The following is a 24,352-nucleotide window of genomic DNA, read 5'->3' on the forward strand; positions in this document are numbered from 1 at the left end:
CAGCCAGGGCTTGGGATGATAGAGAATATTGGGAGCTGAAGGGAGATCATTTGGTGTGAGAACAGCTCAGAAAAATGAAGGGATAAAATTGAATTAACGGCTCCAGAGTGTGGTGGTTCTGACAGAACTGTGCTGCAGTGTTCCCTCCTGAAGCAGGACAGCCTCTCCCAAGTGCCTGTCAGCATCAGGTGTGTACTGGAAAGGCCTGGGAATGAATCCCAGCAGAATCCAACCTCAGCACCTTCCTGCTCTGCTCAGCCTGGAACTGCATCCAGGTCTGCATCTCTGCAGACAGCCAGGCTGGAAAGAATGGAAACAACTGCACCTGCCTGAGAGGCTTGAACTGGGATGTGGCCTTCAACTAGTTAACATCTGACTCTCTGAAAAAGTTTGTTCTTTACCTACTGTTAAATGTCCATGAAAGAGCAGCAGCTTGACTCAGATGGGCAGAGAAAGGCAATGCTTGGAACATCCCCTTTGGAATACAGGGCACAGGAAATGCAAAAGGAGAATTCTCCAGTAACAGAGAAATCAGACAGATGTTGCTGCTCTTTTACCTTTCAGTGCTCTGGGATGATCAGCTGTGCCAGCAGGGAGAGGTCTCAGAAAAGAATGTTCTGCATGAGGGGGAAGAACAGGGCAGTGCTGGGACCCCACTGAGCTTTATCAAGGTGGGAGAAGCTTCTCTAAACTCAACTTCATCACCCTGGGGAGGGGAGAGGGTGACAGCCAGGGACAGCAGCAGCTCCAGCTGATGCTCCCGGGCCCCTTCTCTGCCCTGTGAGTGCTGCTGGTGGCAGCCCTGGCCTGGGAGGGGCTGGGTGGTGGCACAGAACACCCCCGGGCCCCTCACAGCACAACTGTCTCTTCCTCTTTGCCTGGCTCACAAGCGATCTCTGCAGTGCAGGAACTTCCCCTGTGCTGCTTCCTGCCTTGGGTTCTGCTCCGGCCACGTGAGGATGTTTCAGAAACAGCACACACTGAGCCCTGTGGGTTTTTGATTTGCTATCACCCACCTTATCCTCCTGATCTCTGAGGAATTAAAGGTAAATCTCACTCCTTGCAGCCTACCAGACGTTACTGGAGCCCTGTGTATCCTTGCAGAGTTCTTTTGTGTCAGGAGAAGCCTTGTTCGTGGCACAAAACTCGCTGTTGGAATAAAGCAGATCTATTTCAGCACCATAACATTTTATTAAACTACACTATCAAAGTCACATTGATGGCAGGGAGAACATTGCTATCAGTGCATATTTCCTGGACTAAGACTGTATTTGTAGCATCCAGCACTTGCTGAAGAAAAGGACACTGGAACAGAATCCTTAAGAGAGAGTAGAAAACTTCTACAAAAGTCAGGGCAGTTGGGAAGCAGCTGAGAGCTCCAACACTTCAAGACAAAGCTGTGAGGGAAGGTGATTTTTAAAAAGTTTACTCTTGGTGTTGAACTTGCTCAGCTGAGGTAAGAAGGTGCTGGTGCCCAGCAGTTTTTAAGTGGCATCCCTGTCCCTGCCTCTTCACACCCCACACAAATATTGTGTACTGCTCCTTGTGACCTGTGCTGACACCTGGATACAACAGCTCAGAGTGTTCTACAGTTATAAAAACCTGCTGCAACTCTAGACCAAACAATAAAAAGTAGCAGAAATACATTCTATACAGAAGTAAAAAAACCAAAAAAAAAACCAAAAAACCAAACCCAGTTGAATTCCAGACAAATATTAGAGTACATCAGGTTGGGCTTAAAAAGTCTCAAATCTAACACCTATGTCACTAGTTCTACTCCCCATGAGCTCTGCCACAGCACCAGCTCAGAGCTGCTTCTGGCACAGAGAGGACACCCCAGCCCTGCAGCACCCCGGGGAGGGGATGGTGGCCAGACCTTTCCCAGGGCTGCAGCTGGGGTGTGGATGAAATAAGGCTTTTCCAGTCTTCCTGGGAAGACTCGGGTTTCCGTGAAGGGTGGGAGCTGTGTGTCCCGGCTCCCGGCAGAGCAGAGGGAGGTGGGTGGTGTGGAGAGCACAGGAATGAGGGATATGTACAGCAGGGACAGGGGCTCGGGGCCCTTCCCAGTGAGGTCACGCCCAGCCAGCTGGGATCTGCTCCACGGAGGTGCTCTGGGGTGTCAGTAGCACCCATCCTTCCAGGAGTCGTCCTCGGGGGCCTGCGCTGCCTGGAGGTACCTGGGGGGGAACAAAACAACACGTCAGGGACAGCTCCAGGAAAAGCCCCGGAGTGGAGACAGGTTTGGGTTACCAACATCTCTCTGCCAGGGGTGAAGTGCTGCTGTCACACCCTGAGCACCAGCAACACCCAGCTGAGGTACTTTAAGGAAATTCAGTGGTTGCTACTGGATGCTTAAGCACTGATATCTGCCAAATTAACACCGTTGTGACTTCAGCCCGTGACTGAGTCCAAGAGAAATAGTCTTCCATGCAAACATAACTGAACACATGAAAAATAATCAGAGTATTGATATATACTAGGAGATTAAAAATTCCCATTTCCATGTTTTTAAAGTAAGTAGATACATTTCAATGTACAGCTCCAATGGGACATTAAAGATCAACAAGCACTGGTTGCTATTAGTCTGCTATCAGTCACATCCTAATGACAAGTCTGAACCGATTTAATTTCCCTCAGTCATGAAAGTCTGAATCGTAGCATAAGCTATTAAAGAACCAGCAACAAGAACAAGCAATTTAAGCCTTGGGACAGCACTCCCCCTGCTCTGCTTTCACCCTGCTGCATGAAGCCACTACAATGCCGAAGAGGCTCGAAGCCCCGCTCACCTCCTGGACGGCGGCGTTGCCTTTCCCTTGGGCACGGCCACCCCTCCCACAGCCGGCCGTGCCTTCAGGGCAGCGGCTTTGGCCACAGTGACCATGGCGGTGCCTCTGGAAGTGCAACTGCTGCTGGGAGAGCTCGCGTGGAGCTGCGGCTTGCGAACCGGGGGGACGGGAGCCGTGTAGCTGCAGGGCTTCCCCACCTGCCGGCCGGGCAGCAGGGGGTTGGCTCCCGGGGCCGCCTTCCCGGGCTGGCGCGCCGTGAGCGGGGACTGCGCGGCCCCCGAGGAGTACCTGAGCTTGCTGGGAGTCAGACCTGCAGGGGACACAAGAGCGCCTCTGAGGGCTGGCTAAGGACAGGAGGGGATGGAGGTGCGCGGAAGGTGCGGCACTGACCTGCTGACCGCTGCTGAGTCCTTGGGATGCGGCTGCTGGGCACCTGCAGGTCGGACTCCAGGCTGCGGCTGCTCCGCACGGCCTCGAGCGTGCGCAGGCTGCCGCGGGCCAGGTTGGGCATGCTGTGCCTCAGCTCCTCTGAAAGCAAACACAGCCTCAGCCCCGGCTGCTGGTTTCAGGCTCTCTGGAAAAACCCAGCCGCTTAAAAGCGGAGCAGCCTGTACCTAGTTCTTAGCTTCCAGTAAACAGCAGTGGTTTTGAAATCACAGGATATGGAGCTTGGAAGAGACCTTCAAGATCATCCCATCAACGCAGCACCACCGGGATCACCCCTAAGCCACACCCCCAAAGTGCCACATCCAGAGATGGTGACTCCACCGCCTCCCTGGGCAACTCATTCTGAGGCCTGACCACTTCTGTAGGGAAACAATAGTTTCTAACACCTAACCTGGACCTCACCTGGTGCAACTTGAGCCACTTCCTCTTGTCCTTTCACTTGGGACATGGCAGGAGAGACCAACCCCCAAGTAGCTGCACCCTCCTGCTGGAGTTGTAGAGAGCAGTAAGGTCTCCCCTGAGCCTGCACTTCTCAGACTGAACAACTGGAGCTCCCTCAGCCATTCCTGGTGCTCCAGCCCCCTTCCCTTCTCTGGCCACACTCCAGCCCCTCCATGCAGTAGCGAGGGGCTCAAAACTGGACACAGCACGTGAGGTGTGGCCAGCAGAAGGGACAATCCCTGCCCTGGTCCTGTGGTCATCCTATTCTCCATCCAGCCCGTGTCCCTTTCCCTGCTGGGCACACGCCGGCTCACACCCAGCACCGCCAGCTCCCTTCCTGCCCAGCAGCCCTCCAGGCGCTCTGCCCCCAGCCCGGAGCCCTGCAGGGCGATCCGTGCGTGCCAGCCCCCCGTTCCCCGGCTCAGCCCGCCCCTCACCTTCGCTGTTGGCGTACTTGAGGCGCTCCTGCATGGGGCTCTGCACCGCCCTGCGCGGGGCTCGCAGGCGCGACGCCGCGGCCCTGCCCAGCTCCGCGCCCGAGGAGGGCGACTGGCAGCGCGGGGAGCTCAGCGGCGACGGGGAGTAGCGGTGGGCGCTGCGCAAGGACAGCGAGCAGTCGCAGTCGTCCTCGTCCTCCAGGCTGTAGGTGTCGAATTCCTGGTCGCTGTAGGTGCCGCGGCGCAGCGAGTGCAGGGAGGCGCTGGAGCTGCGCCGGGACACGGAGGCGGAGCTGGAGGCGCAGTCCTGCCGCAGGCCTGGGGACACGGGGGACACGGGCAGCGCCAATTCCAACACAGCCCACAGCCCAAAGCAACGCTTTGGCAGTGATTTGTTTCACGCTGGAAGGAGTCAGGTTAACACCTGTCCTCCCTGGAATCCATCAGCTGGAACAGCACCGCCTGCATCAGCACTGGTTAATTACAGCACAATTAACATTCGGGGGACCTGCAGTGCTCCCCAGTCCCACCTGAGACTGGACATCGCCATCAAGCTCCAATAGGTACAGGAGGCTCATTTACAGGTATGGGAGTCTCATTTACAGGTTAAATCTTTAATTCCTTCTGCACCCGCCAGCATTTCAAAGGTGGAAACAAAAGATTTAAAGCCTGCCTCCCATGAAAATGCACCTGCCTGGTGGCACCTGGGATATTTACAGCTCCCCACCAGCCTAGGCCTTTATTGGAGTTTTGCTGCCCGACAATATATAAACAACTTAAAAAAAAAACCCCAACAAAACAAAACCAAATAATACCTCCCCCAAACAAACAAACACACACAAACAAACAGAACTTACTCTCTTCCTGCAGCCGTGCCATGACCTGGACATCAGTGAGGTCCTGCAGTTTGTAGCCCATGGAGATGGAGTCGTCCGAGGTGCTCAGCTCGCTGTCCACCGAGGACTGGGAGCTCAGGGCCGAGTGCATGCTCAGGTACCCTGGGGGAGAGGGACACAAACCCAGTCAGACACTCACAGACCCACCAGGAGCAGCAGGGATCTATCCCACGAATTCAGCAGTGCACCTGGGATCTTCAGGTCCAGCTGGGAGAAATGAGAATTTACAAACTCCAACGCTCAGCTTTTAACCTGCAGCTTTCAGGTGCTTTTCAAACAAGGAATGTGAAGCTGACTGGCAGGAAGCAGCTTGGTCAGTGCCCATGTAAGAAATCCATTTTACACCTGAACTTCACGCCTGTGCTTTCCATGTCAGCAGTTACTTCTCTTCCAAGCTGGTTGAAGAAATAATGTTGGGAATCTGCTGCTTTTCCCTGCCTGGCTGGGTTTGATCACAGTTTGAAAGGGCTGCTCGGTTTTGCTGGGAAATGGTTTATTTTACCATCACTGTTGAGTGTCCAGGTGCCCTGCCTTCAAATCTTCTCAGAACACGGCAGGAAAACTGTGAGCTTCAGAATGCTTAAAAAATACAGTGACAGAAGCGTGGCTGTACCTTAAAGGTTGATCTGGGTGTATGCTGCACAGATACACACTCCAAATCAAGATATTCCACAATAAAATCCCATTTCTTTCCTCCTGGTGTCAGGAAAAGACTGTAAGAGTTGAAATAAATCCATCCTGAGCAGGGCTTGCACCTGTAGGATGTGGTGTAATAAACAACCACAGGTTTCCTGCTTTAATTAACAGCACCTTCAATACTGATTAAAAATCCAGCTGGACCTTGAGACCAGCTCTCGAAAAGGCAGAACTCCCAATCCAACTTTGTTTAGTTTGGCTGCTGCATTTCAAATTGTAGGTCTAGTTAAAAATAGCCAAGGAGGGGGGAAAAAACTGCTCCTCCTTCCATCAGTAAAGCTGAGCTGATGATGGTGCTCAAACAGTAACCACGTCTGGGTTTTGTCAAAGGGGTTGGTTTGGTTTTCAAGGGAAGTCACTGTTCAACATTTTCCATTTGAAGGGTAGGAAAATTGTTTTTCCTCGGAAACAAAGTAAGATTTGTGTCGGTCAGGTCGACAAGAAACCTTAAACTCGTGTTAGCACCTGCACAAGCCACATGGAAGAGGCACCTGAGATGAAGCGGACTCATCGTGCTCTGAAAGGACAGAGCCTGTCCTGGCCCTGCCCCTCCACCCAGCACACCTGCACAGTGAACCTTCCAGGAGCCAGAGACACTTTGGTTTTGCTCATCAGGAGCTGTTTCTGGGTGAAAAGGCGCTCAGACACTTGGATTGCCCCCCAACCTCCTATGAAAAACAAGAAATTGCCTTAGAGATGTCTCTCTGCACAGCTCAGCTGGCAAAAATCCCCAGTCCTACGTGCATCCTTTTGTTTGCAAAGCAGAGATTAAGTGTTAATTTCTATTTATAGAAGAAAGTCAGACCTCAAAAGCAAACCTGCACCTGTGAAAACAGCCACGGGCAGCCCTTTTTCTTTTTTTAGAGGGGAAAAAAGTTCATTCAACATCAAGTTCAGAGGCAGTGACTGTTAAACATGCTTTGTGTTTTGAAACATGCAAAGTAGGGTTTAGCAATTTCCACACAAAACAAGCAAACAAAGAAGAGTCCTTTGATAACAGAGCCAAGAGGCAAAGCCTTTGTGCTAGGAACAGCAGGAACTGCACCAAGGATAACAAAAGGAGCTCCTGGAAGGGTGTTCCTGGCTCCTCCGGCACAGGGAGGCTGCAGGCCAAAGCATTTTGGAGGAGCTTCATTATCAGGCCGTAACAAGAGCTGTGGCTGAGCTGCCTCTGAGGTAGGGAATCTTCCTCCACACACAGTCAAGGCTGAAGGAAAACTTTTGATTATTTTTAGTTTCCCACTTAGGCAATCGAAGGCTTTACCCTGGAGAACCTGGCAGCTTTCTGTTCCCTGCATTTCATCAATATTCCCAAGAGAAACCTTCCCCAGAAAACGGAATCCAAGTAACTTTATAAAGATCACATCTACAGTCTACAGCATTATTCAAGAGCAATATATTTTTGCCCCAACAGCTGTTTTCTATTTTAAGCCACTTAAAATTAGTACAATTTATAAATATACATATATGAGAGGGAAACAGAGAAACCCAAACCAAGAAATAACTACAGGACATTTAGAATGCAAGGAGGTTTTCTCCCACACAAATGAAACCTGGGTGAGGAAGGGAGCAAACGAAAAGGGGAAAACACCATGAGTGGCCCATGAGGACTTTTCCCTGTGCCAATCCCTAACCCTCCTTGCATTTTAAAGAGCCCAGTGCTGCAGTGCCGTGCCATACCTGAGCTGCCACAGGTTAGTAGTGCTTTGTTAGTCGATTTGAGGTGCCCAGGAGAGTTTAGTGCATTGCTACAGGAGCCTGCCTCGGAATTCAGGTTATGTGCGCTGGGAGATGCCAGGGGGCTGCAATACAGGTTTTTCCATCTACTGGCTAGAAGGAAAAATACAAAAAAGCCACAAAGGTTAGCAAGTTATTTCGGAAAACAGAGAGCAAGAACAGGATACAGAAGTATCAAACAGGATTAAATTCTGCAGCAGAGGTACTTGGTGGGACCAGTGCCACACTGCAGGGAGCACAGCAGTGCCCAGTCCCCATCTTGTGTCCTTTAACTGGTTTTGTCCCTTCTGAAGAATTCCAAGAGTAACTCCTGACAATCTTGGCTTTAAAGAAGCCATACATTTCACAAAGTTCCAGTACTGGGCTTCCCAGATGACAATTTCCATCAATATCTGCCGCTTCTACACCCTTCATTTTAGAGAACTCACTGAACCTTATGTTACACATGTGTTATTTTGAATTTGGAACAAAGACAGTATTAGACCACAGAAACAATGCCAATCCAGTCCAAAACCAACTCTCTGAATTAAATTTCTTCAGCTCACACATTCACATGCTCATAAACAAACCAAAACAGGCAGGTGGCAAAACCAAGCGCTCCCATCCTTACTGGAGGTGGAAATGAGCAGCTACAACACTGAGGAAATTACTCACACCATGATCTGGAGATACTCAAGGGGCTGCTGAACTGCCCAGAGAACTCAGTTCTCCCGACTCTGAGAATATCAGCTGAGAAAATAATGAAGATTCACCGTATTTTCTTTTTTTTATTTCTCCCACAAATACTACCAGGTCAGACTAAGTACAACTGAAGCCTGATACATTTCAGAGAGAAAAGAGGTAATCAAATTGATTTCATTCAAATTTCCAAGCACAGATGATTTATGAAAGCAAACGAAGTTTGTTCTCAAGGTCTATTCAGTTATCTCCAATCAGGAATGCCAAGGTTAAACTCAACAGAAGCCTGAGATCTCAAGCAGTGCCAAACACTGCTAGAATGAAAACTAAAAAACCAAGACCAACCCCCAAAGCAGTGACCTCAGACTCCAAACCACAGGGCTCAAATTGCTGCTTCAACTGAAATCAGAATTCTTGCATTCCCATGGAGACAAACGCAGGCACCACAAACCCTCAGACACCAGCGTGGGGATCCAGCTGGGGTTGGACTCCAGCAGCTCAGGGATATCCCTGAGCTTCCAAACACCGACTCTCTCAGAAGTGTCACCTTCTCAAACACAGCTTTTGTGTCTGGAGGCTCCTGAGTTCAGCTGGACAGAGGAGACTGCAGCACATCCCTGCAATAAACCTGCAGCAAGTCCTGATCAGGAGAGCTGGATGAGAGCGAATCTAGAGAAGCTAAAAAAGAGTTACTAATTCCTTTCCAACCCCTCCGTGTCCAGCCCATTTTACACAAACCTGGGGGCCATTTGAACTGACACAGGCAGGACCTGTCCCAGGAGCACTGCAGTGATGCTGGACAGAGGTAGGAGCAGAATAAACTCATTTTCGTCCTGTGAACTGCATCTGTTCTGAGAGCTCTCCCACCACTGAAAGCCCATGTGGAAAAGCAAAGCCTCAGAAGACTGCCTGTGATCAGAGATGTCCCTACTGCACACAACATTCCAGGTTTTCACTTCAGGCAGATGAAACCAGGGATTTCCCCTCAGGATTTACACAGCCCAGAGCCACCAGGAGGTGCTTTTGGGGGATGATAAACTGGAGGAAAAACCTGGTTTCCAAGTGACACCGTATCTTCAAGTTTAATTCTTTGCTGTTGTAAGCTTTGAGCAGCAGACAACTTTTTCACCCAGGTAAGAGCAGCTGGGAAGATCCAGTAGGATATCCAGAGGAGGAATAATCACCACTAGGAACACTCAGCACCAGGAGTTCTTCTCCAGAAAGAAGCTGCAAGAACAGTTCTCCATGGTTCTCTTCCTGCTCCCCGGGACATTTGTTCCCCTACACGTTTCTTACATTTAAAAACGTTTAAATATTAACAAAACTTAAAAATCAAGAGCCTGACAACACTAAGCTCGATTTTCCTGCTTGGAATGAGATTTGCAAGGGACCCCAGAGCAGCAGAGGCTGCAGCTGCCCTACCTTGGTCCAGCCTGTTGATGAGGGTTCTGCAGGCAGCCTCAATCTCGGGGCTGGGATTGTCCAGCACCTGCCGGCACCATTTCAGAGGAGAGGCTGTTTTCTCATCCATGGATTTCCTTGGAGACACATAGAGCCTTTGCAAGGATTCAAAGGAGACAGGAAGAAATGCTAGTTAATTCAAAGCATACACCTACCAAAGTGGCATTTGCTAGAGCGTAGCTATCAGGAACCAACAGTTACCCAAATTAAAAAAATTCAAGCTTAAATCGTGTACTATGACTAAGAAATAAAATTTGCTGCCACAACATGAATATTCAATGGGTTCACAGAGAAACCCACTGGCTCTGCAAGGTAAGGTCCCAGCCTGGGCTGCTGCAACACTGCTGGAAATGAAGTTGTTGGAATAGTCACCTGCCTCTCCCTGCGCTCCCCTCTTCCAAAAACCCCACCCTCAGAGACAGTGAGGGTGTGAGGTGCTCCTAACTCGAGCTGCAGGGCGGTCTCCTTCCAGGAGTTGTAGTTTTTGTATAAAACCCTCTCGGTGTTCCACCTGTTCAGCACTGCAGGCACAGCGGCGTCCTCACAGCAGCTCTGAGACACCCAAAGGTGCACTACCAGATTCTAGGGATAAATCCCTTTACTGGAGGATTCTGACATTCCCAGACAGGCAGCAAGCATGGCTGTGCCTTATCTTCCCTGAAATATCAGATAAATTCTGCTCCAGCCTAAGTGTCTGCCACATCTCTGACACCTCCAGTGCTTTGCATGGACACCCAGGATTAGCCTTATGGATAGGCAGATTTAATCATCTTAAACTCCAGGATTATTTACAAGGGATTGGGTGTAAAGCAGCATCCTCACCAGATTTCCAAAGCAGAACATTCCTCTGAGGAAAGGTCAAAGCTGGAAGAGCCTTTGCTATAAAGCAATTCGAGTATTTTATTTACACACCCCACATTTGTATTTCTAAAAGCAAAAAGCAGTTCCCTGTTTTCTAATGTTTTTGCTGTTCAGCAACACATTCAAAACTTGTAAGGTGAAAGAAAAATCAGTCCTTTGTACATCCAAAAGTGAAATTGTTTTTAATTCTGGCACATCACTTGGAGAACACCCTGGTGCAGAAGGCAGTGAGACCTCAACTAGATCTGGAACCTGATGGTCTTTAAGCTTGCTCCCAGCCCAAATCCTTCTGGGGTTCTGTGATTTGTGGACATCGGGTTTGACTCTCAGGTTTCCCCTCTCCTGAGGCTCTGATGAGCTGCTGGCACAGCCTTCAGCTGCTCCCTCTGCACCAGAAAATCTCCAGCAGCAGCTGCAGGAGCTCCTGGGCCAGACGGGAGCTCCTCCGTGCAAGCAATCACGCAACTGTTGCTTTCCCACCAGCGCTCCTTCACCTCAGGAACTGCTCCCAGGTGACAAAGAGCCCTCCTGTCACCAGCAAACCACCTACAGCCACACCTGAGCGTTTATGGTGTTCCCAAAGCTGGCCTCACTGATGGATCCAGAGGATTTCACCCTCATCAGGCCAAAATCCAGCATTTAAGCATAAAGTGACCACGAGGGGGGAGTCAAGATTTCAAGGGATGTCTGCCTGTGCTTCAGATGCCTCGTCCTCTCCCTCCCAACTTTTGCCACTCCTGCAGCAAGGAGCTCTTCTGCTCCAGTTACTCCTTCTCTCACAGCCAGCTCAAGTCCAACCCATAAAATACCGATTTCCACAACAAAACTGATGTAAATCAGCAGGAATGTCAGGCATTATCCCACTCATTCCTGAAAACCTAGGTTTAAAATACACAGAAACGCTGTGGGAACCCTCAGCTGCCAGGTGTCCTGGCTTGTAACACCAATACCTGGCCAAGATGGAACACAAACAGCTGGGATATTTAAAATGTTGTACAGGTCTGCCTGACCTACTGCCCTGGCTCTTGTCCTGGCTCCAGGCAGGGATTAACACGGAATGCAGAAAGCAACACTCCCCAGACTTGGGGGCTATGAGATGGAGCATCTCCCAAAATACTGTTTGTTACCTGGAGAAGGACATCATTCCCTATTTTCTGCCTCCTGACACACCACTCCTGACTTCCCAGCCCTGCCTCTGGCCAGAACCATCTTTTTCAGGGAATAGACTCAGCCTCTTTAGTCACAACGCACACAGAAGCTTTCTCCCCACACAAATCCACGTGCAAATAAAAAAAAATCCATAGGCTAATTTGTTATTGACAAAATAAATGCTGAGGAATGAAAGCAAATATTCCTGACTCTCCAAAGGTACTCTCAGGGCAGAGCCCCCAGCAAATCTTGCTTTGTTTCTGCATGGATAAATGAGCATTACAAGCACTCACATCCAATCAAACCCAGGAAACGAAGTGCTCCCTCTCCCTGGATTTATTCTACACTTCAGACCACAAAAGGAGCAGTAAAACCATCACACAAGAAAGAGGCCAACAGCCTCCTCAGGGCAGGTCAGGCTGCTCTGCACATATTCCAGGTTAAGGGAGGGAATCCTGCCCTGCTCCAGCAGTTGCTCTGCTCAGCTTTTTCCATGCTCCTCATCCTGTTTCCACCCTGGACCATCCCAGCTGAGGATGGCACCCCTTGTCTGCTTGGCAGAGCCATTCCCACAAGGAGCAGAGCTGTGGAGTCCTCTGGACTCTGCCAGAGGACTCAGATTTTTTTCTGCTGCTAAGTCCATTGGCAAGAGAAGCTCTCACAATTTCCCCAAACTCAATTAAGTGTACACAGCTCAATCCTTCAGAGCACTGACAGGCAACTTACTGAAAATGAAGGAATTCTGGCTCGATTTCACAGCACCAGGGTTCCCATTTTCCTCCTGCAGGAGCTTTGGGAAGGGCTCAGCACCCTGACTTCTCCAAAGGTGCTGGCACAGCACTAAACTGAAAACACCAACTCCCCAATTATGTCAATGTGAATATTTCTCTGAACATATTAAGAGCCAGAAGCCACCTTTTCATACACTCAGGAAAGTCCAGTGACCAGTGGCACCCACCAGAGGCTGACTTAACCCAGCCTCACATCCAGGGAGCTAAAACAGCCTTACCTCAGAAAAAAAGGGGGTGTGAAAAGCTAAAAACTCTTGGCTTTGTTTGAAACCACTCCATTTTTCCTTCTGGTACTTTCAGCCTCCGAGGCTGTTTGATTTGCCAGGTTAACTGAATCCCAGAAGCACTGGAAAAGCAGGAGCCACCCCAGAGTCAGGCAGAGCTGAACAAAGCCCTGCTCAGGAACAAGCCTCACCCTGCAGTTTGTTCCTCCAGCTCAGCAGTCTGGGTGTTCTCTCTAAATGTCTCTGAATGTTTTCTTTTGTCAAATTGCAAATTAAAATCGGTTATTCAGATACTTACAAGGCCTAATACAAAATGCACAAAGTAAACATTTGGGCAAATATTCCCAGTTTGATGTATTTGGGGTTTGTTGTATGAATTATTAAATACGAATGCGATTTTCTTCAGCTTCTGAGAGGAAACCCTTCAATAATGAACTATCTTTAGTTTCTGCTTACAAATGTTTGTGTTTACCCTGTAAAACAGAGCATTTTGTGACAAACATCTCTGCTAAGGGCCCAGTACCGCAAGGATTTTTCTTCCATTAAGTTGCAGCCATTCACAAATAAATTTGTGATACTCTCTGCACTTTATTCTGACATAATCCAGTGCACTAAAACCAAGGAATATTCCAGAGACACTATTTCCCTGATGGAATCAATGTCACAGAAGGATTTACAGGAGTTAATGGCCAGTATTGTTGGATTTTGAAACTCCTGCTTTTAAAAAACCCAAACCCCAAGAACGCAGGAAACACTTTTTTCAACTTGCACAATGCACCGAGAAAAAACATCCTCACAACTGAATAACAGATCAGAGCAGCTCTAAGAGTGCAAGCCTGAGAATTTTAGATCCTGCTCATGCAGAGTATTTGCAGCAGAAATCTATAAATCACAAGAGCAGAACTGAGGCTGCTGAAGGCTCTAGAACCAGTGCATTAGGAAATTAAACTGAGCGTAAAGCAAAGCCCATTTCTGAAGACACAGCTTGGGTCATTATCCATCTTCCAAAGCACTTGGCACCAGTGTCTGCAGCAGCTCCAAAAATGGCAAACACTGCACTGATTTTCAGACCTCAGAGTTATATACAACAGAGCAAGGAGAAGGAGACCTCAAGTAGCTGAAAGCGTTTACAACAATTCATGTTTATGAGATACACCTCCTTTAAGTGCTAAAAGGCAGCTGAATTCCTCTCCAAAGCATGGATTTCAAACAGGTAATACATCCATTTTCCTTTCCTTTATACATCAGACTTCAGAGAGTTGATTTTCAGATTTAGTACTCTGGTTATACTACGCTAATCTCAAATCTAAACACCCCTGCTGAACAGAAATACTAACACAGACAAGACTGGGGTAGAAAGCCACAGTGAAACAATATTATCCAGGTTCTGAAATGACAGAAACATAAAGGGCAAAAATGGGAAAAATCCTGCGGAGAACGCTCCACACAAAAACATTCTGCTGTTAGCCCAAAGAGAGGTTTGAGCTCTAATTGAGCTCTGTTCCTAAGAAATTTCAAGGAGAGGAAAAATGACACTGCAAAGACACTTTTTCATGTCTATTTAGGGACTAATCCTGCTGAACAAAACACCAAAAATCAGTCCCCAAGTCAGAGCAGCTCTAAAGCTCACGTTAAATTAATCTCCTGACCCAGCCACCAGCCCATGGAGCCCAGAGTGGTGCTGTGTGCTCACAGCACCTGCAGCACTCCTGCAGCAGCAGGACCAGGCTGTTCCCCACCTCGCTGGCACTGACACTGAGCGATTTCCCTGCCCACCCCTCATTTTATAGAAACCTAAGGAACAGCAGCCATGCCTGGAGCGCCTCCCAAGGCCTCAGCCACTCGCAGGCTCTGCCATCAGGAGCAATTCCCTCTCCCAGGCCGAGCTCTCCCGCCGTGTCACCACCAGGCAGGGTGCTTTCAGCTCTGCCACGGACGGGGCTGCTGCTGACACCCCCACGGAGCTGCACTGGGGCTCTGCAGCAGCTCCTGCACCCAGGGATTGTGCCAGCAGGGCAGATTTGCCCAGCCCCTGGCCATCCTGCAGCCAGCTCTCCTCAAACCAGCCAGTCAGGAAACGTTTGGAGAAGAGACTGGGGCATTATTTAATGCAACAGGGGTAAAAACACCTCATAAAATGACTGAGAAAACAAAACCTTGCAAATTGCTGTTTCTAAGTCACGTAGATCTTGTCAGCAGCACCCTGTCACAAGGAGAGATCACAGGGAAAGTACAATACAGCCTGTGAAGGGTATAAATGGATTACACAGAGACTGTCTGTAAGTAAAGTTCTCCCCAAGTTAGAGGCACAAGGTGCTGCACTGGTAGAATTCCTGGATTTTGTGCAGCAACATATCCTCACTTGGTGGAACTGCTCCAGAATTTCTCTTCCTATCTCTGATGGTACAAGCAGCAATGATTTCCTCCAATACATTGAATTAAAAATCTTAATCATGAATATAGAAGGTGGCTGGACACAGAGCTAAGGCTGACAAATCCCATTACCAAAAAACTCCTACACTGTTAATCCTGAGAGCAAACCACACTCCTGCTGCCTACAAACACCAATTCAAGGGCACCCACTTGCTGTGCTGAGCACGGATTCAGGCAAGGAGACAACACCACACTGAGGTGAAGACAGCACGACCCAGTTTCAGTCAAGAGAGAGGCTTTTGGAAATGAGAGCAACTCAGGGATTCACCTGAGTGCCAGGGATTCCTTCCTCTCCTCAGCCCATGAAAAAACCCCAGAATGACAAACACTGGGGAACACAACCAATGCAATGCTATCAGCAGCGGATCTGGTTTGTTCCCTGGGTAAGAGGGGATTTGGATAAAAGCCTTCCCAAAACAGCTCAGGAGCTGCCCTTGTGCTGGAGTCCCAGTGAGCATCACTGAGCTCCTCAGTGCCAGAGCCCAGTTCCATGGGATTGGTCTCCAGGATATTTACAATTTTGAGCAGCTATTTGAGAAAGGGAGCTGAGGGAGCAGTCAGAGGCCAGGCAGCCCAGGGCAGAGTTACAGCAGCTGGGAGTGGGCACTGCCTCGGGTTTCACACAGCTCAGTCACTGCAAACACAGCTCCAAAACACACAACCTCAGAGCTCCTGAACCAGGGGAGCTGCACAGAAACTTCTGCAGGTTCCAGCTGAATAAAGGAAGTCATTTCAAAATAGAGAAGGGGTTGAGACTCTACCTGAACCTGCAGAGAACAGCAAGAAACCCTCTGACCACTCCATCCTTCTTCCAGGGAAGAAGGATGTACAACATTTTAAAAAAGGATTGCAAATACACAATACACTCAGCTATTCCCTTTGGGTTTGCTCAATCCAGGCAGCACTAAATTCCCCTCATCAGCAAAGCCACCTTGTTAGAGCTGATCCTAAATTCACAGAGAATTAAGAGGCATTTGTCGGGGTTTTTTGTTTGTTTTCAGAAAACCCTCCCTCCCCTCCAAGCAGTTTTCTGGTTCTTGCTGTGGGAAAGCACAAACACCTGCAGGGGCTGCATGTGGGATGTGTTTATGCAGACAGTTTGGGATATTTGGCAGTAAGCACAGGCACTATTGATTGTACACAGGATTTATTCCCTACTTTCACAACAAGCTCCAGAACAAGAAGCCACCACTAACAGCAGCTTCCTGTTTCAGCAGGTTTTGACAAAAGGAAAAGGGAACAGATGGAAGTGATGCAGCACAATCAAAGATAATTTATGGAAACGGCACTTGCACAAGGGCTCTGGATCATCACCCTTAGCCAGCTCCTCAGGGGCCTCTTTGTCACAGGTTACCCTGTTCCAACCAAATCTGGCTGGAAACCAGAGGAAACAAACCAAGGAGGATCCTACAAGGTGCAGAGAGAAGGGTACCCGGGAAAGAAGGGCGCTAGCAGCCACCAGTTGAAGGAAAGCTCAAAGAACAGAACTCGTGGGCACAGAATCCTGATTTTACTAGGCAGCATCCCCTGCCTGGGTAAATCTCAGCTTCTGAGACTCAACAGAATTTGAAAACTCTCCCCTGTCACAGGCTCTGTAAAGGTGAGTATAAACCTGGTTGCTTCCATTACCATGGAAATAATAAAGCCAGTCTTCCACATGCAACTTGTTAAATATATTCCCTTATTTATTTATAAATGCTGATTAGGTATATTGAAGAGTTTCAGTGATCAAATCAGAACTAGTGTTTGTGTTTTAAAAGTACACTTGCAAAGAAAAAAAATTATCATGTTTTAAATATAACCTCAAATTCAGGCTGGAGCTGATGCCACGACCTCATTGAGCTCCATTCCATTAACAAAACTTTACCTTCCCTTCTAACAGCTAATGAATGTTTGGAGCTGAAGATCTGGTTTGCGTTCAGCAGCCCTGTCCTTGCTGCCAGAATTATCTGGCTGCACAAATTTGAAACCCCATTTGCAGAGCCCTGAGGCTTTTCCTCCCAAGTCTTACAAACTAACAACTCCAGGTAAAATCCCAAGCCCCAGTTATGGCAGGAGCTGAAATCAGCCTTAAACCTTACATTTCCCTTGCCCTTCCAAAGGTTGTTAATCTGCTGATTTATAAAACAAGTCCTAAACGAGGCTGGTGGTGGAGGGGAGAGTCCCAGAGAGTCGGGTCAGCTAAGGATTACATCATTGATCTGGTTCAGTTCATGTCTCTGAACAAAAGAGGTGCTTAACTGGAAAGAAACAGCCTTCAGGAGCTGGGAATGGTTTGTCTCCTCGGATCCTAGCAAAAGCCACAAATTCCAGATGGTCTAGGTATTCTTACTGGCAAAATTCTCATTTAAATATGGTATTTGACGGTTGTGTACAACATTTAAAAGCTCCATTATTCATTCATCTGCATGTGCTATATATAACTAAACTTAGAGGGAAAGGAAGCAGCAGCAGTGGCTGGAAGGAAGGGGGAAAAACAGCACTTACAGGTAAACTTATTTTCTAAAAAATAACGGTCTGGCACAATGGACTTAAAAATAAGAACAGTCACTTATGAGAGCTGCATTCTTGCTGCTTAAAATCCAAGTCCTGTACAGAAATCGGTTTACAGCTTTAAAGGAATCGCTCACCTATCCACGGCACATCCCTCTCCCCCGGGCCTGGGGATACCTACCAGCAATCCTCTTCTTCGGGGCAGTTTTCCAGTTCTAACACTTTGACTTCATCCAGATCCGCGTGACTCGGAAGCCTCTCTAGATCCGCACCATTTTCACTGGGATTCTGTTCATGGATTGCAGCCGGGGCACGGATCCCTGCCATGAGCAGGCTGCCCAGGAGCCCGGAGCTGTCACTTGTATCCACAGGCGAGGGACACCTGCCTTTGCTGTGGCTCTGCTCCCCGTTGGGAGACACCTCCTCGGGGACACTGTTGCAGCTGTATTGCACTGGGGCATCCAGGGCTCTTCTGAAGTCGTTCTCTCCTTCCTCCTGCCTCATTTTGCTCAGCTGGCTGCGCAGATCCGCCATCAGCTGGAACTCCTGCTGCTCGGCGATGGCGTTGATGCTGTTGTTGATCTCCGTCCCGTTGAGGCCGGGCTCGCGGTTATCCACGCCGGCACGGATGTCCCCCGGCACGTTTGTCCCCAGCAGGGTCCTGCTGCCCCTGCTCCTGGCGTGCTGATTGTCCAGCTCCAGCCTCCTGACCAGCTCCCGCAGCTTGCGCACCTCGGGGCCCACGTCCTCGGGGGGCTCGGTGCCCGGGCCCATGGCCGAGTGCTCCGCGGCGTCTCTCCCCAGGGCCGGCTCCAGAGCGGGGTCCTGCTGGATCAGCGGGGCATTCCCAGGCACCACCATCCTCCCGGACAGCCGGGCCCTCTGCAAGGCACGGGAGACACAGGTAAGAGCCACAAGGCTTCTGGGCAAATGGAATTAGACACGGAAAATTCTGGCTTTTATAAGCATCGGCTAATTACACTGGGGCGGAAGGTGTCTGAATTTCATCCAAATCCGAGAAGAACGACTGAACTTAGGGTTGAACATTGCAAAGCCCACGAATTCCGCTTTTTGCACTGTGAGGATGTGCACCTGTTCTGCTATCAATGAGTTTAGTAAAAGGAAGCTGATTTAATCCCCCACAACAGTTTAGTTTCCATCTGTTTACCAACAAAATTCTTGAGAAAAGCACTGATGGAGCAAAGTCAGGAAACATCATTAACAAGGTGCTGACGTCAGACAACAACAGCGTCAAGAAAATGGTGAAAACATCCTTTGTTCATTCCCAGGTTTATCCTGGAAAGGCAGAAAAAATTGGAAAACTTTCTGTATCACCTTATACCAAAGTAACAACAGGAAGTGCAGTTACTGTGGTACATGAAAATAAGTTTAAATAACATATTTTCCTGTTACAACTCAAAAGAGAGAGGTGCAAACAGAAAAAAAAATAAATCTCAATTTAAGATTACATATTCCACTAAGTAAAAAAAACATAAAGTGCATTTCACACTAGTTTTACAACATGAGCGAACACTTCTTTTTCCCTCCACTAGATTTACGTGAATTTTCAGTTTCATTGGGCACATTCTGACTCTTCACTGAAAACCCCTAATACTGAAAAATCCCTTAATTAACGGTCCACGGAGCAGTAAAATGTGTCAAAAGTCAGAAATCCTCTCTGTTTTGCAAAGGAGGGCAAACAGACTGAGAGAAGAGGGGGCAAATGAACACAACCAACTCAAAATTCAAAAATTGATGCACTTGTTACAACTGCAATCAAACCCTGACATTTTGTGGCTGTGGATGTTCTTCCCCCTCCCTTTGCTGCCTGAAAATGTCACCCGTTTTTAAGTGTCAGTGGGGAAAGGAAACCACAAAAACACAGTGTCACACAAAGCAAGGTTATGGACACCCCCATAGGTACCTCAGCATCTCTATTATTTAGGCATTTGTAACAGCAAGAGCTGGGTAAATTTGTTAAAAAATACATTTTGTTTTGTTGGGGTTTTTTTACCTGATTTTTTTTATTTTTATTATTATTTTGGTCCTCTAGCTGCAAGATGTAGATTTTCAACTTCCACTTGAGTTAATAAAAAATACAAACAGCCCTTGGGAAGAGCTGTGAGTGAGCAGAGCACACTTTCCACCCATATTCCAAATCCGTGCCCTGTAAGCAGCACTTCTGAAGGCACTTTGCCTTGGGGAAAAGAAATTTACTGTGGAGTTACCAAGCAATCCCATGCCCACCCATGTGCCAGCTTCAAAAAGCTCCTCATGGATTTCCACTCCTACAAACCCCCACGATCCTCTCGGGTAACAGCACGGTGTGATTTCCAAAGAGATCTCCGAGGAAGGGAACCGTGGTGTTTCCAGAGATATCCCAAAGCCCAGGAACTCTGCGGATGCACCACTGGGGAGCTCTAGGAGTTCCACTGTCCAAGCAAAACAGTAGTAGGAAGAGAATTAAGGAGATGGGTCACCCAAAAAAACTGCTTTCCTTCCAAAGGTGAGGAGCTGGAAAAAACCTCACGTGAGGAAAAAACACACGTTGATGGGGAAGAGCAGCTGAAAAGCATTCAGTCTTCCTCCACAACCACCAAGTCTAAAAACTACCAAAAAAAAAAACCCCCCAAAAAGAAACCCCAGCAAAGACATGCGGGGGAAGAGATACAAACCTGCGAAAGTTAATTTCATTGTGTAACGGGGAGGGGAAAAAGAAATAAAACACGTTTAGAAGAAGGCAAAAAGGCGGCAGCCGCGAGCGGGTCGGAGACAATAATTCGGAGTTTGCCGAGCAGACATCCGGGTGTCTGACGGAGGGTAACGGTCCCCTCACCCCGGGGGCTGCCAGGGCCACGGGGGCTCTGGGAGCCGGCGGGGCTGTGAAGGCTCCGAGAGCTGGAGGGGCTGGGAAGGGTGGGGAGAGGGGCTGGGAAGGGGCTGGGGGGCGGCCATGGGGTTGTTGGGGGTCTAAAGGGCAATGATGGCCGTGGGGGTTATGGGGGGTGCAGGCTCTGGGGAAGCTCTGAGAACGGGGGGGGCTCTGGTGGCCATGGGGCTGCGTGGGGGAGTTTTGGGGGACAGTGATGGCCGTGGGGCTGTGAGAGCTGGAGGGGAAGCGGTGAGGGGGCTGCGATGGCCACGAGCGCTGTGAGAGGGCTCCGAGAGGCCGGGGGGCTGTGATGGCCGGGGGGCTGTGGGGGCTCTGAGCAGCTCCGAGAGCCGGGGGGGTGAGGGTCTGTGGAGGGCTCCGATGGCCGTGACGGGGGTGCGCGCTGTGCGGCACCGGAGGACGCGACCCCCGCGGGGGGCACGGGCGCGGCCGGTCCGCACCGAGCGCTGCAGAGCCGAGCGCGGCGGGCATCCCCCCCCCTCGGACGGTACCTGGATGGATGGAAATGCGGCCGGACAGGCGGATGGCGGTCGGTCGGAGGGCGGCCGCCCACCCGGTCGGAGCCGGTGCCGCCTTTCTCCGGCGGCTCAGCCCGGCCCGCGAACGGCGGGAGGCGCCGCCCCCGCCCCTGTGTGGGGAACGGGCGATGGGGGCGCTGCGCCTGCGCGGGGCCGCCTCAGGCGGCGGCGGCCGGGGGAGGGAAGCGCGGTCAGCCCCGCGTGAGGGGAGACGGGAGCGAGGGGAAAAGGGGCGAGTGAGGGGAAAAGGGGCGAGTGAGGGGAAAAGGGGCGAGCGGGGGGTAAAGGAAGTGAGGTGGAATGGCCGTGAGAAGGGGGGGAAAAAGGGGATGAATGAGGGGGAGATCGGGGAGTGATGATGGGAAGGTGAGCGAGGGGGGTGCGGGCGTGAGTGCGGAGGGAGAGGGGTGAATGAGGGAAATGGGGATCAGTGAGGGGAAAAGGGGGGAGTGGCGGGAAGAGGTTTAAAAGGAGGAAAAGGCGAATGGGGAAAAGGGAGTGGGAGGGAAAGGGGTAAGTGATGGCAGAAAGGGGGTAAGCGAGGCGGAAAGGGGAGTTAGGAGGGGAATGGAATGGGTGAGGGAGGAAAGAGGGAATTAGAGGGAAATGGAGCAGGTGAGGGAGAAGGGGTAAGTGAGGGGGAAAGGGGTGAGAAGAGGAAAAAGGGGATGAATGAGGAGAAAATGAAAGAGTGGTGGTGGGAAAGAGGTGAGAGAGGAGGAAAAGGGATGAATGAAGGAAATGGGCATCAGTGAGGGGAAAAGGGGGGAGTGGTGGGAAGGGGTTTAAATGGGGAAAAAGGTGAGTGGGGAAAAGGGAGTGAGAGGGAAAGGGGTAAGTGATGGCAGAAGGGTAATGAGTGAGGAGGAAGAAAGGGAAGGAGGGAAAAAAGTGAGGAAGTTAGGGAAAGGGGGAGTGAAGAGAGGAAGAGGAGCAAATGAGGGGAAAAGGGCTGAGCAGGGAAGGCATGAGTGAGGGGGGAAGGGGTCTCTCCCTGTGCATGTGATCCAGAAAAAAACACACACAACTTAGCTGGGATCTTCCAAAGCTTTGGTGAGTGTGATGTCTCCTCAGAACAGTTTTATCAGGCAACAATAAAACTAGCACCATTCTTTTGACATCCTCCTCCCAAGTGTGCATGTTGGACCCACACACAGCCTCTGGCACCTCCTGATAAGAAGTGTTGGTGTTTGGCAGTCACCAAGGCCATGTGCTATGAGCAGAATCTAGTTTTTGTACCATTTGGCCTGAACACCACGTCCAGCACTGACACTGCCCAAGGTCTGTCCTGGTGTCAGCTGGGCTAATGTTAATTTTGTCACTCTGTTGGTAATTTTCAGGTGCTTTGGGAAGGTTTGGTCTGTGCAGAAAAAAAGGATTTCCAAAAGCAGAACTCCCTCTGCCACCACGGGAGCTGCAGAGCCAGGCTGGGTTTGTCTCCCCCTCTGCTCAGTCACCACCAGCACATTTCATACCCTTTATATATATATTTATTTATTTGATTTCATGTGAAATAACCTGGTCAAGATTTGTCCCCACAAGCAGCAGAATCCCAAGAGGAATAAGATCTTTTTGTGAAAGAAAATGCATGACCTCATCCATCATGTAGGAAAAATGTGTGTGCAGGTAGGTGACCCCTTCTCCACGAATACCAGGACGATTCACCTCTTTGAATAATTCATTTGTTTTTTATTCATGAGGGTAGGTCAGCAATTCTTCAAAGCTCAGGCCAATAGAAATTATAAAGCATAACACTTTTATAATAGCTGCAGGTTCCTTTTGGGTGATACATGTTGTTAAGGGGGAAAAAAAACCCTCCTGTCAGGGGAATGGTGTGGAACCAGAAGGTCCCTCCTGAGCCTCCTTTTGCTCAGGCTGAGCCCCTTTCCCAGCTCCCTCAGCTGCTCTCAAACACAAGCAAAAACATCACGTGGTGGATCAGGGTTCCTTTTCCCCAGGTAATGACAAGATTTTAGGAGAATCTTGGTTTTCATCAATTCTCGGCTGTGAGGATGGGGAAGCCCTGGTTGCCCAGAGAAGCTGTGGCTGCCTCTGGATTCCTGGAAGTGTCCAAGGCCAGGCTGGACGGAGCTTGGAACAACCTGAGCTCGTGGAAGGTGTCCGTGCCCATGAACTTTAAAATAGGTGAACTTTAACCCCTTCCAACCCAAAGCATTCTAGGGTTCTATGGTTCTATGATTCCTAATGATTCCCATGAGGAAACAGTAAGTCTGGACACTTTTACGACCCCTGACTTTCAGGTTTCAGTATTCAGCATTCCCAACCTCTCAGCTCTGAGTTTAAGGGCTAAAATGACACGATTCTGATTTTACTGAGTGCAGCATCTGCTGGAAGTTCAATGTTAGTGAGCGTTTGGGCTGTGAATAATCTACAGCAATGAGAGGTCTGGGCAAAGCCCTGGTGAGGGGGGAAGCTGGGATTTCAGCTGAGCAGAGCTCTTTGTCGGGAGAGGGAATTGAGGTGCCCCTGCTCTGGCACGAGACACCTGCCCTCAGAGCCCGAGTTAAACACCAGGGGAAGGACACTGTTATCTCCCCGAACAGGCAGCGGCCACAAGTGCTGCTGCAGCATCCTCAGGGAAGAGGCAGGAAGGGGAATTAAAGCTGACACGCCATTAGAATAGAGTTTGCAAGTGCTCCTGGAATCCTGGGGAGAGCAAGTGGAAATCAGGCAGAAGCTATTTCTAGGCTGAATTTGGGGGTGAAAGAAGCAGAAGTAGGCTTTCGCTAAGGACTAAATTCAAACCCTCCCAAGAATCCAAATTTAGCGTTTAAGGCTCCCAGTGCCTGTGTGCCAGCTGACACAGCCTGGCTGCACAAGGGAAAGAAATGCAAATATCATCAGGAGAGGTTCGCGGCAATTAGCTGGGATAAACGTGAGGAGCTGTGCCTGGCTGCCAGCTCCCGGAGCACTCGGAAGCTTCATGCAGCTAAAGCCAGGCTGAGGGGCTCAGCACCTCTGGAAAGTGTTATCTTCGCGGAGAATGCTGCCTTATCTCGTTCCCGTCACACTTGTCTGGTGCAGGTCACAGCATCAACCAGCAGGTGCTGAACTCAGCCACGGCTGCGGGGCAGCGGGAGGGAGAAGAACTCGAGGGAAGCGAGAGCAGGAATTCTGCAATCTCAGCCAGCGCTCCCAGCTCCGCAGGGCCCTGCAAGCACAAAGAGCGGCTGAGCACGGGCTGATCCCACCGGGAATGCGGCGTCGGAGGTCGGTGGAGCCGGGAGCGTGGTGTGTCACCAGTCACATCCCATTACCAGGTACGGGGAGCAGCGAGGCAGGAGCCCCGTTCCCTGCTCCTGCTCCTCCTCCCCTGCGTGCCAGGAGGCAGCGGGAGCACACGAGGTCTCCCAGCCCCAGCACGGCCGCTCTGGTCGCTGCCATGGCACC

General features: G+C 49.9%; 2 protein-coding genes across 9 annotated transcripts in view; both read right to left on the reverse strand.

Moving 5' to 3' along the window:
* Positions 1 to 1,171: 1,171 nt before the first annotated feature.
* On the reverse strand, positions 1,172 to 21,032 carry LOC120761964 (SLAIN motif-containing protein-like). 3 transcript variants are annotated; one of them, XM_040083787.1, is made up of 10 exons: positions 20,915 to 21,020; positions 18,699 to 18,826; positions 17,712 to 18,412; positions 9,541 to 9,674; positions 7,384 to 7,533; positions 4,969 to 5,109; positions 4,112 to 4,429; positions 3,177 to 3,314; positions 2,787 to 3,096; positions 1,172 to 2,177 (listed from the first exon to the last, which is right to left on the reverse strand). In XM_040083787.1, exons 2-10 carry the CDS (start codon positions 18,747 to 18,749, stop codon positions 2,120 to 2,122), a joined length of 2,001 nt encoding a protein of 666 aa, XP_039939721.1. In that variant the 5' UTR covers positions 18,750 to 18,826; positions 20,915 to 21,020; the 3' UTR covers positions 1,172 to 2,119. The 3 variants fall into 3 exon arrangements, with proteins under 3 accessions (XP_039939721.1, XP_039939722.1, XP_039939723.1); XM_040083788.1 differs by lacking the exon at positions 18,699 to 18,826 and having other exon boundaries at positions 20,915 to 21,032; XM_040083789.1 differs by lacking the exon at positions 7,384 to 7,533.
* A 1,622-nt stretch (positions 21,033 to 22,654) lies between these two features.
* Positions 22,655 to 24,352, reverse strand: part of ZNF185 (zinc finger protein 185 with LIM domain) — a 30,403-nt gene continuing 28,705 nt past the window's right edge. For all 6 annotated transcript variants that reach the window (XM_040083783.1, XM_040083784.1, XM_040083782.1 and 3 more), the window contains one exon: positions 22,655 to 24,113. The gene's annotated coding sequence lies outside the window, so the exon portion shown is untranslated. The remainder of the gene's footprint in view (positions 24,114 to 24,352) is intronic.

The sequence above is a fragment of the Hirundo rustica genome, chromosome 21, assembly GCF_015227805.2.
Source record: "Hirundo rustica isolate bHirRus1 chromosome 21, bHirRus1.pri.v3, whole genome shotgun sequence".
Taxonomy (NCBI): Eukaryota; Metazoa; Chordata; class Aves; order Passeriformes; family Hirundinidae; genus Hirundo; species Hirundo rustica.